This window comes from Hyaloscypha bicolor (genome assembly GCF_002865645.1).
Source record: "Hyaloscypha bicolor E unplaced genomic scaffold K444scaffold_58, whole genome shotgun sequence".
Lineage (NCBI taxonomy): Eukaryota > Fungi > Ascomycota > Leotiomycetes > Helotiales > Hyaloscyphaceae > Hyaloscypha > Hyaloscypha bicolor.
The window spans coordinates 58047-71794 of NW_020194560.1; the positions used below are offsets into that span (position 1 = coordinate 58047).

The window sequence follows — 13748 nt, forward strand, 5'->3', positions numbered from 1 at the left end:
ACGACTTTGAGACTTTGAGACTTTGCGACTTCTAAACAGAATCAAGTCGGACGACTTTATAATTAGAAGTTTGAAGTTCGGCAGAGGTAGTTGTCGCATACTTGATAGTATTGATCAATCGGGACCCACTGTGGAGCCCGAATCGTAACCCCCCCTCCCCCCTATTGATCAATCGGGCTCCCGATTAATCAATCGTAACGCCCAATTGATCAACCGCTCGTATTGACGAACGGCGGGGGGGACAGATCGAGGACTGGAAAAACGTGAAGTCGGAGAGAACGTCTCTGCCCACTGAGATGCGGCGAGCTCCGAGTCTGAATCTTGGTGCGATTTCACGACTTGAATTGGGAACGATTTAGGGTTATTTTTGGGAAAGAACTTGGTCTTCGTTTTGGAGTGTGATATGTGTCATACTGAGAGGGGGAGAGAACCACAGGGAAATGTTCAATGTGTACAATAACAATGGAAAGTGAGACGTTGCCGAGGTGTGAGAGTCAAATTCCAATCTTGAAGACTTATTTGCGAATCTTTCGCCTTTTAAATATCTTCCATTATGACTCGTGGTAGCAGAAGTTGAGGCTTTTTACTCGTTAGAGAGTCTGGCAGTCCAGGCTCTGAAGCCCCTGTAATTGAGAGCGAAGAGCCTAACCGAGCCCCTTTATTTAGCGAAATGAACCTCAATACCGCGAGCCAGTAATATTTCCCGGAATCTGAAGGGCATTTCTAAAACAATCAAGGACGGACCTTACTGCATAAAGGAAATTTGTCACACTCAATTGATGTATCATGAGGATATAATTTGGCGAGAATTTGCTTCTTTGAGGTTTTAATACTCCGTATCCACATGGCTACAGGGATGTGGCTCCCCAAAGATGGGGTGGTCCCGGGGTCGGGTGGATCACGGCCTCATCACCCCACTAATCTCCTGATGGCCTCAACTCCAACCTGACCAAATTTTCGAATCTGCAAACCGAACACTGGCGTGAGGAAAAGTAAAGAACGGACAGGAAAGACAATCTCGTCGCTTGCACAAATCATGCCAAAGGTCGCCAGCGGGGTTGAGGCAGTAGCTGTCCACGAGACAATTAAGTTGCTAATCGACCAACTTGTCAATATTAAGGATGAAACGGGAGAATTCCTCTTGCGGTTGGAAGACGGCCGAGTAATCGACACCAAAGGATGGAGTGGATGGGAATGGACTCATGGCATCGGGCTCTGCGGCCTCTGGAATTACCACACCCTCACCGGTTCTCCAGAAGCCCTGAAGCTTATCGAATCTTGGTTCGCAGACCGTTTCAGCGAAGGCGGAACTACGAAAAATATCAACACCATGGCAGCTATGCTCACCTTAGCATACCTGTACGAGAAAACCGGGAGTGCGCCCTGCCTCCCGTGGCTGGAATCTTGGGCAGATTGGGCTATGTATGAACTTCCACGGACAAAGTATGGCGGCATGTCGCACCTGACTTACAACCTACTCAACTCGGAAGAGCTCTGGGATGACACCCTAATGATGACCGTTCTTCCCCTGGCCAAGATCGGCAAGCTCTTGAATCGACCCCACTACGTCGAGGAAGCGAAACGTCAATTTCTCCTCCACATCAAGTATCTATTTGACACGAAAACGGGTCTGTTCTATCATGGTTGGACTTTCGATGGAAATCACAACTTTGCCTCAGCGCTGTGGGCCCGGGGAAATAGCTGGCTGACGATTGCTATCCCGGAGATGTTGGAGCTGCTTGACCTACCCGAGCATGATGCATTCCGTATCCACTTGATTGACACACTGGAAGCTCAATGTCGAGCACTCATACTACACCAAGAGCCGGGAGGCCTCTGGAGAACTCTCATCAATATGCCCTCTCACGAGGGCTCCTATGTTGAGAGCTCAGCTACTGCGGGCTTTGCGTTCGGCATGTTGAAGGCGCTGCGTCTGCGGTACATCAAAGGGGAGGAGTTTCGGGCTTCTGCTATCATGGGGGTAAAGGCTGTTTTGGAGAAGGTTAGTGATGAGGGTGAACTTATGGATGTCAGTTTTGGAACGGCGTTGGGAGATACACTGCAGCATTACAAGGACATTGATCGGACTAGCATGCCGTATGGGCAGGCAATGGCTATCATGGCACTCGCGGAATTCTTGCGTGTGTTCATATGAGCCAACTCTCTTTCTACTGCCGGATGATATGGAAGATTTGTTTGGGACCCGCAAATATGCGGCAATTGCGAGCCAAGGCAAAGGGTCTTTGCTTGGCCGGACAAGGGGAGAATGAAGGGTTTCCCATCCGATTCTTTCTAAATCTCAAAAACCGATGAGTCTTAGCCAACAATGTAAATGGAGCCGGATGAACCTATTTGCAAATGTCAAAGATTATCCAAGTTTACGACCCGTTCTCGCCGCAGTTCCAAAAGACTTCTTTCAAACATTTCAGTAGAATGATAATGCGGTCAGTCGACATTCACCAAACAGATTAAAGCAGAATAACTGGAGGTGTATTGGAATTGTACGCATGAATAAATGGACCGTACTTTGTGAGAAATTGGCATCAGATACAGCCAGAAGCATGTATGGACCCCCGTAGGTAGATATGGTCCCGTGACATTGCATGCGTCTCCAATTCAACCGACTTTATGGCCACTTGGTTCCAGACAAAAGGTTCCAGCGAGATAAATAAGATGAGCTTTCCAAGAACTCCCAGATTTCTTCAATCGCTTGGATAAGAGAAGGCGTTCTCAATCTCATGTCAACCATTCTCGACATCAGCAGATCCGGCATGATGAGTGCAACACCTCGCAAGCCCGCTGCTATCGGCCTTTAGGCATTCAGGGTTCCGGAAAGAGCACTCTATTGGAGAAATTCAAGCCAGAACTGGGAACAGATACTTTCACATTCTACGATGGCTCACAAGCTCTTGCTGATGTTCTTTCAGGTATGAACTCTCTCCTCCTTATGTTTTTGATGTTGACGATACTGACGTGAGCTTGTCCAGGTAGCCACGACGAATTCAAGAGAATGAGCGAGGAACAGAAGACCTATTGGCGCGAACAGGAAATTCAAAAAAAAAAGAAGGAAAAAAAAGAAGAAGAAAAGAAAAAAGGAATCTACACGCGAAAACTCCCGACACGTAAGCGTACTTCTCTGAACTAACGACTTCAAGCAACTCGTGAATTGCTTTTGCTTCCAGAGATATCTCGAGTGCCCGGCTGTGATCATGCAGGCATGTCTTCAAATATTCAGAGCTCCTATGATATAGATTCTAATTCGCAATGACATTTACAATTACAACATGAACTTGGATGTCCCCGCCAAGACGGTGGCTGAGCAGCATCTCAACAATAAGGAGAGAGCTCAAGACTCCGCAGCAGCCGATCACCTGTGCAGGCGACGAGAAGCCGGGAAGACAAAGCTCCACGATCTCTGCCTCCAGAATGGAATTCTGTTCATGTTCATTTTCCCGAGCCCGAATTTGATCGACAAAGCCTCAATACTTCTCTGCAACTTTCAGCACCATACTGAGGAGGACAACATATCTGTCGCCAATACCAAATTTGATAATGCCGTCAATACCCCTGAGGCTGCGCTAAGTATGGTGATGGCTTTGGATGGAGACAAGACTATATCTAGTTGCGATTCTGGAACCTTGCTCTGGGGGATGGTTTTCCAGGAAAAGCGGCGGAGAGAGGAAAAACCAGAGCGCCCGCTGAAGGAGATATTCAGCAGTTCACTAGGATATTCCTACCCTGCGTTCCTATGGGCTGTATAGCTGTAGGTGTTGAAATTAAGTGGCACATAAAGCTTAATTCAGTACTAGCTAATGATGGGAGAAGCCCAGTTTATGTGGGCGAAAGCACAAAGAAATGCCTTAACTTCAATAGTATGAGGAGAGAGCTGACGATCTAAAATTTGAAGAGCTGTGGGCAGCTGTAGCTGGATATGGAGCGGGTTCACAAATGCAAAAGCCGTAGTTTAGTGGCAAGGGCCACGTCAAAGGCGCAGGAAAGGAAAATGCGAGGTGTGCTTACTTCTCTCTCCCTAGTATTTGCACCACCCTGCCATTGCGATTGAGCTAGCCTCCATACATGGTAAATCCCCTACTCAATGGCCCTCTGCCCGCCGTACCGCTCAGTACCGTTCAGTTCCGACCATTTCTATCGGTGTGTGTTAGATAGTGTACACAGTATTTAAGATACGCCCCACTCGGTGCGTATTATAACCAAAAGTTGTACGGATACCCCATAATATATACAACGATTGATATTACCAGTCATATACACTGCATGTATTAGCACAGACATCACGGGCAGTATGTACCGTACGGTACGGCTCGGAACTAGATATATATTATATTAGCGATATTATCCGGCGTGTCTATTCAACACCCTAAATATCAGCCATCATAATGCTTATATTATGCTATCTAACGCAGTGACCTTTTCTATACCGAGGCGTATTACGTTTTCGGATGATCTTCTGCCGTCCCGCACTATCGCTGTGCTCCCTTTCCTTTTCTAAATCGCATAATCTACCCGGTGTGATGAATCGCTACCGATTCACGCTGCCGCCCCAGACGAGGGGCTCCATCCGCTTCTTCAGCAGATTTGGAAGTAGCGTGAAAGCGAAGGTAGTGTGGTCATTGATCTCAGTCAAGCAATAGAAGCGGATTGGGGTCTCCCCATGAACAGCCCCAAGAATCGCGTAGAAGTGTTTGTTCGTAAGACCTACGCAGGCTGCTGTCACGATATCGAGGTGCTTGAAGAGGTGCATGTGGAGTTCGGGAGCGAGCGTGAGAAGAGGGTGTTCCGTCGTGGGGTAGCTTGTGAACCATCAGCAACTGCAAAGAAAGAAAGTGGTATCTGAGTTACTGACCTTTGGTGCTTCCCTTCAAGCAGGTCCTTGGACCCGGAAGCGTGACTTTCAGGCGCCATAACTGTGAGAAAATGGTGATCTTGTGTGTCTTGCTAGATGTTTTCAGAGAAGTTGCAGGCGATCTTGAGGGAGATCAGATTTGACGTCTGTTGAAGGTCCCTTGCAAGCTTGTAAAGACTACAAACTTCCTCGCTTGAAGGAGGTACCCTCCCACAGCTCCAAAGCAAGCTCCCTTGCAAAGATAATTGAGACTAAGTTTGAACTCACTCTCACGAAGACCGGAAATTCTTGAAAAGTAAAATTTGTTTTTGTAATCGTAAAGCACGTCGAAATGCAGAAGAGACCCACGCGTGGGTAGTCACGTGACAAGAATTCATTTCTCCATTGGTGAAGTTTTGGTCCTGGACGACACAGTCAAAATCATGGCAAGTCCTTTTTAATTTAGTATTTCTGTATATAGCTCCGGTGACAGGAGCTCATTGGTACACAGAGAGATTCACAGCAGCTGGCTAGATGCAAAGTATGCAATATCCCTTTCGAAAACTGCCACATGAGGAGCTTGAGTTCATCGGAACCGAAAAACAGTCATGCTGTTGGAACGACTAAACCGGAGGCATGATGTTACAAGTGAATGAGATGCTGTGTAATTGAAACCGAAAAGAACGACCGTCAAAATCTTCGGAGATGAGAAGCATGACATGTTGGGCTGGAAACTCTCGGTGTCAAACTACTGTTAGCAAGAATTGCCCCCATCCACCTTGCGCGTAGTTGCTAGACTTGTATATTCCGTAGAACATGGATGACTGATTGATATTCGAGAAGAGGTGAGAGTGAAGAAAGAGAGCAAATTGGAGCCAGAAGTTGGCTGGTTGTGGCGGGTAAGACCTGGCCAATGGGAAGCTTCGGTCGATGACGTCCTTCCTTGACCTGGCCCACGAGGCTGACTCTCCGAACATCTTTCTCCATCATCTCGCAACACCATCCCCCGAGCTTTAGGAACAGCAACGTTATCTCTATACTGTGGCAATTTGCAACGGACTGAGCTTTTACGCCAGGAGCTGTGCGTTATTCAACAGACGTCACAGCTGGCGCCAATCGTTTTTAGCGCTGTGCAAGACGTCGCCGCAAAACCCGCCCACATTCCTCTCGAAGACATCGACGACAACGATCCCAGAAGAGACGAGTCAAGGTTCAAACACCTTGCCCATTCCTATCGGGTGATGCATATCCGTCAATTGTTTCTTGCGCCCACTTCCACATTTGTGTCTGGACGAATACGCAGTCTGTCGTCGCCGCCACCGCCCGTGCTGGCTTCAAGAGTCTAGCATTCGAGAAAAAGCCTCATATGTTTCGAAAGATCAGCAGATTAAGAAGTATTGAAATTGTACTACTGCGACGACGAAGGCACCGAGTCAGACTCTGCGAGTTGAAACTAACCAGTTGTCACAATGTCTACCCCAGCCCCGCCTCGTTCCACGTCCTCTTCAAATGCGAACGCGGAGAATCAGCATCCAAGACCAACGGCTCTGCAGATTCCTGAAATCAATGCAAACAATTCGAATTCCACATTGCGACCCGACGCTGTTACCCCACAAGCGATACCTAAGAAGAAGAGAAATCATCGCGGTGGGAGGAAGAAGCGGACGAGGAAGCAATCTTTTGCTGCCTCGACGGAAGATGGTTCCGGTATGCCAGAAACTTTACAGCCACACCGGCGAGGCCCTTCGGAGAGTGCTGTGCGGAACAGTTTCTACCGACTGCAAGGCAGGAATCCAAGCAACACGAGTATCGAGAGTGAGGCACTGTTGGACCATAGGTGATGATTTGAAGCAAATCTATGTTGAAAGATTCTAATTTATGCTCCATAGGGACCAACAAAGTATGCGCCCAAGAAGATCCTCAACAATAGCTCAAAGTCCCTTTGGTGGCGGGATATACGACACCCCCACCTCATATCGACCCCAGTACCATAATCCATTCACATCTTCCAATGATTCTACTCGCCGACCGAGAACTGCAAAGAACGAAAGTGATGAGGAGGATGATACGGTACAAGATGAAAGAGCCCCCCTCATATCCTCATCTTCTCGATCGAAACTCTCTGGGCCGGGCGTTGGATATGGAGCGTACGGTGGGGAGAGCAAACTTAGCAGACATAATTCACAGCGACGGTCTTCCAGCAAATCCTCTTCGAGAAGTAGGAAGAGGACCATATTCGACAAGCAGAGTGCACCATTTCCGCAGCAGAGCGAAGAGTATAATGTTAATTATCCACCATCGATACCTGGCAGCCCTCGGCTCAGTGCTACAAATCGAGAGATGAGCTTTGGGGATATGATGGTCAGAGATGACTTTGCGCCATCACGAGCATCACCTGGAAGGGATCTTGACGATGTCAGTGAACATGCAGTAGAAGACTCGCCTCGGAGAGAATCAGGTTTCGAACGGAGACATACGATTGCGTTGCAAGCAGAGGAAGACGTCTGCTTCCCAGTGGATATGTCAGAAATCGCGGACGAGGATATGCCTCAGCGGGAAGGAGCAGCTTTTCGACGTGAAGGGGGCCCAAGACGAAGGCGAGGGAAGTGGCCGGATTTATCAATTCTTGACGAATGGAGCAGGTTTGAAAAGGAGGGCCGGAGTGAGGAGAGGCGAGCAAAAAAAATCACCGAGCCACAATTGATCGGTGGACGATTGCGACCAATCCACAAAGGCTGGCATCGGGCTGAAGATGACGCGCCCTATCGATTCACCTATTTCAACGAAGAGTTCCAAAGTACTATCCATAGCCAGACGATTTCCGAACTGGTCCAGGCAGGTGGCAATTTCCGAGAACTTTTCATCCCGGACCCACCAGAGCTGAGCGATAGCTCAGAATCGGACGATGAAGAGGAAGTTGGCCCTGGGGACGCGAGCTATATACATCATGTAGGTGGGACGAATGGAGATTCAAAGCCTCCAACACGTCACGGTTCTTTGATTGGTCAACCTCGACCAGAGTCCCGACCAGGGACCTCTGTAGCAGGATCTGAAGTGAAAGTTCCATCAAATGAAACTTCGGGTGAGGAGGCTACCCCCAACAACGGAATCAAGTCTCCTACCACGTTGAAATCGCCAAACATTGCGTCACAATTGGCGGCGAAGCCGAAAAGGTACGGAGAGCGTCCAACTTGGTGGTTGGATGTTTTATCTCCAACTGATGCTGAGATGAAAGTTCTCTCCAAGACTTTCGGAATTCATCCTTTGACTGCAGAAGATATCATGCTGCAAGAAGCTCGAGAGAAGGTCGAGCTGTTCCGAAACTATTATTTCGTCAACTACCGTACTTTTGAGCAGGATATGAATAACGAGGACTTCCTGGAGCCGGTCAATATGTATGTGGTGGTTTTCAGGGAAGGGGTTCTCAGCTTCCACTTTTCGATGACACCACATCCTGCCAATGTTCGAAGACGAATTCGGCAATTGAAGGACTACCTAATCTTGTCATCTGACTGGATATCTTACGCCATTATCGACGATATAACAGATGTCTTTGCACCCCTTATTCAAAGCATCGAAGACGAAGTCGACGATATCGATGATGCTATCTTGAAGCTACACGCTCCACCCACCGCGGACGATAAATCTAACAAGGATAACGAAAAACGCTCTGAGTTCGGAGATGGAACGTCAGGTGAGAGTGGCGGCGATATGTTGCGTCGAGTCGGCGATTGCAGAAAGAAAGTTATGGGATTGTATCGTCTACTCGGCAATAAAGCAGATGTAATCAAAGGCTTTGCAAAGCGGTGTAACGAGCGATGGGAAGTTGCGCCAAGGAGCGAGATTGGGTTGTATTTGGGCGATATCCAAGACCACATCGTAACGATGACGGGGAACTTGTCCCATTACGAGAAGTCAGTTTCCCTCTCCACTTACCATCCCCCCCTCTCCCAGATACTAACGCTTGACGTAGGATCCTCGCCCGCTCCCATGGCAACTACTTAGCACAAATCAACATCCGCATGAACGAGCGACAAGAGCAGACCGCGGACGTACTCGGCAAACTAACCGTCCTCGGTACCATCGTGCTTCCTATGAATATCATCACGGGACTGTGGGGAATGAATGTTTGGGTCCCGGGACAGGAGTATGAGGGGGATTTGACGTGGTTTTGGTGCTTGGCTGCGGGATTGCTCGCGTTCGGGTTTAGTTGCTTTTATATTGCGAAGAAGGTTTATGGTATTGTTTGAAGGAGGTGAAAGAGGGCTGTACATATGGTTGGGATGGGAGATGGGAGCAGGGGTTGTATATACAGATTGTTACGATGCATGGATGGAAGACTGTAGATTGGATACACGGGACATAAGATAGCCCCGGTTTGAATATGAGGGCAGTACATAAAAATTTAGTAATGATGAGAATGTTGGATACGGTACTAATTTTATATGCACGGGTACAGGCAGCGAGATGGAGAGGAGCAACAAAATTATATTCACTTGCATCTAGTAAGATAAACAAGAAATGGATGCGAAGTCCCGCAATTGCTCGAGCCCAATTAATGTTTCCAAACTCTCTCGTTCGGGTCCAGCTTATGCCAGCATGGCCATGCGAAGAGCCGCGATCCGGTCTTACCTTTCATCGTAATCTCAATCGAGACTTCGGACACAGGTGTTTTATTCCTCACCCACTGAGTAGAGACCTTCCGCCTCTTGGTACCCGAACGTCGAATAGTACTCAGAGTTACTGTACTCTTCTCCTTCTGAGATGTAACTTACATGCTCAAAGTCCTCGTCATTTTCATAATCACCATCGCATAATTCTTCTCTGTACATAACGGGCAAGTGCTATGCTCGTGAAACCAGCGCTTAATACATTTCTCACCGAAGACATGACCACACAGTAGCTTGCAAGGGTCATGCGCAAGGCCGTATGGTTCCAGGCATATTGTAAGATCTTACAAGTGGGGTCGATGGGATTGTAGATGGGGGTTAGGAAGTAAGGTGTTGTTTCATTAGAGGGAGGCAACGGACGAGGGTCATCATTCTGCATCTCCGTCTCGTCACCGTCTGAGGACAGTGTATGCAATATGTGCAGGGAATTGGTGAGGTCATGAGAGGGAAACCAGGAGAGCAACTCGTTGGAGGAAAAGGATCCTTCATCAGGCGAATAGGACAACGTATTTGAACCACTTGGATATCCTGGGTAGACAGCCTCCCGCTCCTCGGCCTCCATGTCATCGGTGTCTTGGGAGTCGGACAGAGCTCTCTGGTAGTTTTGATTCTGATATGGCCGCTGAGTTTCGGGAGACTCATCAGCGCCTGAGGCCTCCTTGTTCTCAAATTCTTCTCTATAAGCAATCTGTCTCTTGCTATCACGCTCCTCGTGGTGGGTAAGGTCCTCCTGCCTGGCGTCATCTCGTCCTTGCATAACTTCAACTTGGCCGTCGCGGTCAGCTTGTTGATATGATGGCGAGGCGTGACCCTCGCTGTTCAGCGACTGTGGAGTTCTGTTTGAACGGGTAGTTTGGCCTGTGAGTCGACAAGCCGTGTTGATGGCGACCTTTGGATTCTTGGCAGAGGAGTGTCCTGTAATATTTGATCGTCGTGTTATTAATACGTCGAGTGAAAATCGAGGCTAAAGTTTTCCTTGATTGTGGATATACATAGTTCGAATTGTGTCAGAGACCATAGTTCAAACTGCCTTCAGGCATTCCGATCGCCAGACTTGTGACGTAAATCGGGGCTGTTCTTCCTATCCTGTCATTTACTTTGATTAGCCTTTGCTGTAATTGATTTCCGCATACAAAGGCTTCCAAATTGTGTATACTTTTGAACTACAAAGAGTGTTCAGGCAACGGAAAGCTTCAATTACGTACTGTATTTGGGTTGTCTATTGTCCTTGCGCTTCCCGCCTTTGTCTTATTGTTCCAGAACAAAAGGCAATTGTTGACTTGCCGTTAGTACGGAGCTGTGGCTTGATCACTAGGTTATCGGCACAGATGTGGCGCTGGAATTCAGGGATTATTCTTGCCAGATTTGCTGATTGTTCCGAAAGGAAATTGTTGAGGACGGTTAACCTTTTGTTAGCTTTAGCACCCCAGCCAGCCCTGGAGAAGCACCCTTAAAGCTCAAGCGAGCCCAGCAGTTTCTCATTGTGATTAAGCCTTACAGAGGCACTATAGGCTCTGAACGTTGTGTCCTCCTTGGAAAGTTCCTGAACGTTCATACACACTCCGCAACAGAAATAAAAGGACGAAATGACTTTAATCACGTGAATACATTCTTCTCCTCTCCCCATTTGCCAAGTTTCCAGGAGGTTCAATGCACTGTTCGCTCGTCAAGAACTTTGTTAATTAATCGACGTTGAAACTCAATTTTCTTCGGTCTCAAATCAAGCTTTCTTCGCGCACTTCCCGTCCTAGCTTACCTGTGGTTCACAACATTCTAATTTCACGTGGATTAACCCTCACTCCATATTCAGCTAGTTCAGACCATTTTTCAAAAATGGCGAGTAGATATACAGTTGATTTGGTAACTATTCAAAGTCCGTTAATTTATATGAAACAGAAAAACCAATTATTCTCTGTCACGTTGCATCTTTGGAACAGTATTGGCTTAAACTGATTGCATTGCATTGGTTGGAAGCAAATATGGATAGCTAAGAATAAAAGGAAGTCTCACTGATTCTTAGTGTGAGGCTGTTGTCTCTTTCTTTCGCACCCAACAGCATGAGGGTAGGCATGTACCCGAGACATGCAGAATATCAAGCCTCGGTCCTCACCGTTCATTCACTCCCTCGGAGGGCCTGACTTCGTAGGTGAAACCCTGGTTCGGGTGGTAAAACCCTTTGAGAAATGAGTCCCTGAAATAGTGTAGAGCTCATGACTTCTCTATGTCTCGAAACCCGGGTCTTCTCCGTATGCCTTTCGCTGCTTTTCATCACGCTTCTTACGAAGCTCAAGATCTGTTTGCTTATCGCTGCCTCGGTGCACATCTTTGTGGTGTTTGCGAACCTGGTTCCCTGCTTTTCCAAGTTTGGACCAGCCCTGCTCCGCCTTTTCCGCAGCTCGAATGACCTTGTCGAAGCGTTTGTAGGTATTTGAAGGCATCGTGGTCTGGTGTTTTTGAGTTGAACCGAGGAAGTTATTGTATAAACCAGTTTCCTTGGTACTGAAATATGCAAAATACTCTGGGGATAAGGACTGGTGAAGTTTGTGTGGACAGTCTGGGTGTTGATGTTTGATATGATTTGGATATCAAGGAGGGTTGGGACTTGGACAAGAAATTTCTCTGAGCTTAAAGGCGATCTTGGATTGTTCTTCCAATTGAACAAAGTATCATTCTTTGGCGCTCGTCTATGCAGCGTCCGTGGCGAATTCGGGCCACACGGAGCGGTTAGCGGTTGGGTGGGAAAAGGGAGGACCATTGCGACATCGAACAAAGAATTCAGGGGCAGGCAGTAGGCTGGCTTAGCATCCTTCATGTCAGCTTCCGAGCACACGGGGGTTCAGGCTTTCATTGTGATCTCAGCACTGTTCAGAGTAATGAATTTTCTTCTTGTTTCATGTTTCATACCCGCGGATTAATAGGAAGGAGTAACAGGACTGTAGCTGCTGCTTTCGGGAGTCTGCGCAGAAATGTACGAGCATGTTCAGTGGGGAAAGGGCGGGCACCTCTGCGAAACCGTATATCATCTCGGTTTATGGAGTTATGAGCATTATGCCAGAAAGTGTTCCAAAGAATGGGCTTTTTTGGTGTGGGGCGTCGTTCTATCCCGCAGTGTGGTTTACGGTATGCTTTTACAATGAATAATACCACTGTATCATCCTTTTGTGCTATTCAATATTCATGTCTCAAACCGAATTTGACTCGGATTCATACTCTACATCGAATTTTATTGTTCGACCTGATTCATTTGATGGACCAGTTACTCCAATTAGTAAGTCACCCAATAGAACGCCTTTCTCAGCTACCAACCTCTGCGGCCCCGCCTCCATGGGTTCCTGAATGCCCAAAATGACCTTTCCATGCCCCTCCACAAGGCGCAAACTCCCGACTTCGAACCTCCCTAAACTGGCATCTAGAGAACTGTTCTTGGAATCCAGTATACCCTCGCAAGCTTTTGACAAATCTCCCACTCTCTCCTTGGGAACGTAAATCTTCAATCCCGCAATACCGTAAGCCCCGCTCGGATGAGAAGTACTCTCCTTCGAGAACGGAACCCTCAAGCCTCGAGCCGTAACATCGTGACAGAAAAACGGTGTTTCTCCTCTCTTTGTTGGTGGTTCCGGAACCGTGACTTTCCATTTCAACACTTGTGCATCCTCCTTCGTTCTGCCTCCAACAGCAGGTGGCTCATATTTCAGCCCCAAGGCAGCCTTCTCAAGTCTACTTTTCAGAACTTCATAATTATCGTCTGCATCTCCTTGGCTACTGAGCGCGAAATCAATGACCCCCACCTCTTTATCACCCCAGCGATGTCCGACTCGGTGCTTCGGGTCATCGTCGACGAAGGCGATCAGCTCAAGATACGAGCCGTCTTGGAAGACAACGAGTTTGTTTTCCGTTTGACCGCCGGCATGGCGACCTCCTGGTATGATTGTAAAGTTGTCTGTCAGCCATTTGGGGGGACTGAGGACGGCTTTGTGTGGGAGGAGGATGACGATGTGGTCGAGATAGACGGGGGTCATTGTCGGCTAGCAGATAAAAAAGACGTTGATAAGTCGGCAGAAACCAGGGAGAGCTACTATTTGTATGAGATTATATATGAAGATGAGGCTTTATTGAACTCGCGGTAGGAACTGGTGCCTCAAACGCGATCGATGACGTGATAGGTGCATGATGTGAACATTGCTGGCAAAGGTGGGGTAATTGAGCGCTGTCCATAAAAGCTGACATTGTAGCAG

The 13748-nt window shown here is 47.8% G+C and overlaps 5 protein-coding genes across 5 annotated transcripts; 2 read left to right on the top strand and 3 right to left on the bottom strand.

Annotated features, from left to right (window-relative positions):
- The first annotated feature begins 951 nt into the window (after nt 1-951).
- K444DRAFT_612336 (glycoside hydrolase family 105 protein) lies at nt 952-2377 on the top strand. Its single transcript, XM_024880110.1, has one exon. The coding sequence runs from the start codon at nt 1037-1039 to the stop codon at nt 2153-2155; it is 1119 nt and encodes a 372-aa protein (XP_024737484.1). The 5' UTR covers nt 952-1036; the 3' UTR covers nt 2156-2377.
- Nucleotides 2378-4540: 2163 nt separating this feature from the next.
- On the bottom strand, nt 4541-5016 carry K444DRAFT_720868 (uncharacterized protein; the record flags this gene model as incomplete). Its single annotated transcript, XM_024888495.1, has 2 exons — nt 4865-5016; nt 4541-4811 (listed from the first exon to the last, which is right to left on the bottom strand). Exons 1-2 carry the CDS (start codon nt 4921-4923, stop codon nt 4541-4543), a joined length of 330 nt encoding a protein of 109 aa, XP_024737485.1. The 5' UTR covers nt 4924-5016.
- Nucleotides 5017-5828: 812 nt separating this feature from the next.
- K444DRAFT_560553 (cora-domain-containing protein) lies at nt 5829-9391 on the top strand. The gene is made up of 3 exons (XM_024876904.1): nt 5829-6680; nt 6733-8757; nt 8817-9391. Exons 1-3 carry the CDS (start codon nt 6313-6315, stop codon nt 9091-9093), a joined length of 2670 nt encoding a protein of 889 aa, XP_024737486.1. The 5' UTR covers nt 5829-6312; the 3' UTR covers nt 9094-9391.
- A 255-nt stretch (nt 9392-9646) lies between these two features.
- On the bottom strand, nt 9647-10270 carry K444DRAFT_720870 (uncharacterized protein; the record flags this gene model as incomplete). The annotated part of the gene is made up of 1 exon (XM_024888496.1): nt 9647-10270. One exon carries the CDS (start codon nt 10268-10270, stop codon nt 9647-9649), a length of 624 nt encoding a protein of 207 aa, XP_024737487.1.
- A 2372-nt stretch (nt 10271-12642) lies between these two features.
- K444DRAFT_612338 (uncharacterized protein) lies at nt 12643-13695 on the bottom strand. The gene has a single exon (XM_024880111.1). It carries the CDS (start codon nt 13530-13532, stop codon nt 12696-12698), a length of 837 nt encoding a protein of 278 aa, XP_024737488.1. The 5' UTR covers nt 13533-13695; the 3' UTR covers nt 12643-12695.
- Nucleotides 13696-13748: the final 53 nt, after the last annotated feature.

Coding starts and splice junctions, on each gene's coding strand:
- K444DRAFT_612336 (XM_024880110.1), top strand. CDS start 1,037: ATGCCAAAGGTCGCCAGCGGGGTTGAGGCAGTAGCTGTCCACGAGACA.
- K444DRAFT_560553 (XM_024876904.1), top strand. CDS start 6,313: ATGTCTACCCCAGCCCCGCCTCGTTCCACGTCCTCTTCAAATGCGAAC. Junction 6,681..6,732: donor GAGGCACTGTTGGACCATAG/GTGATGATTTGA, acceptor TATGCTCCATAG/GGACCAACAAAGTATGCGCC. Junction 8,758..8,816: donor AACTTGTCCCATTACGAGAA/GTCAGTTTCCCT, acceptor CGCTTGACGTAG/GATCCTCGCCCGCTCCCATG.
- K444DRAFT_612338 (XM_024880111.1), bottom strand. CDS start 13,532: ATGACCCCCGTCTATCTCGACCACATCGTCATCCTCCTCCCACACAAA.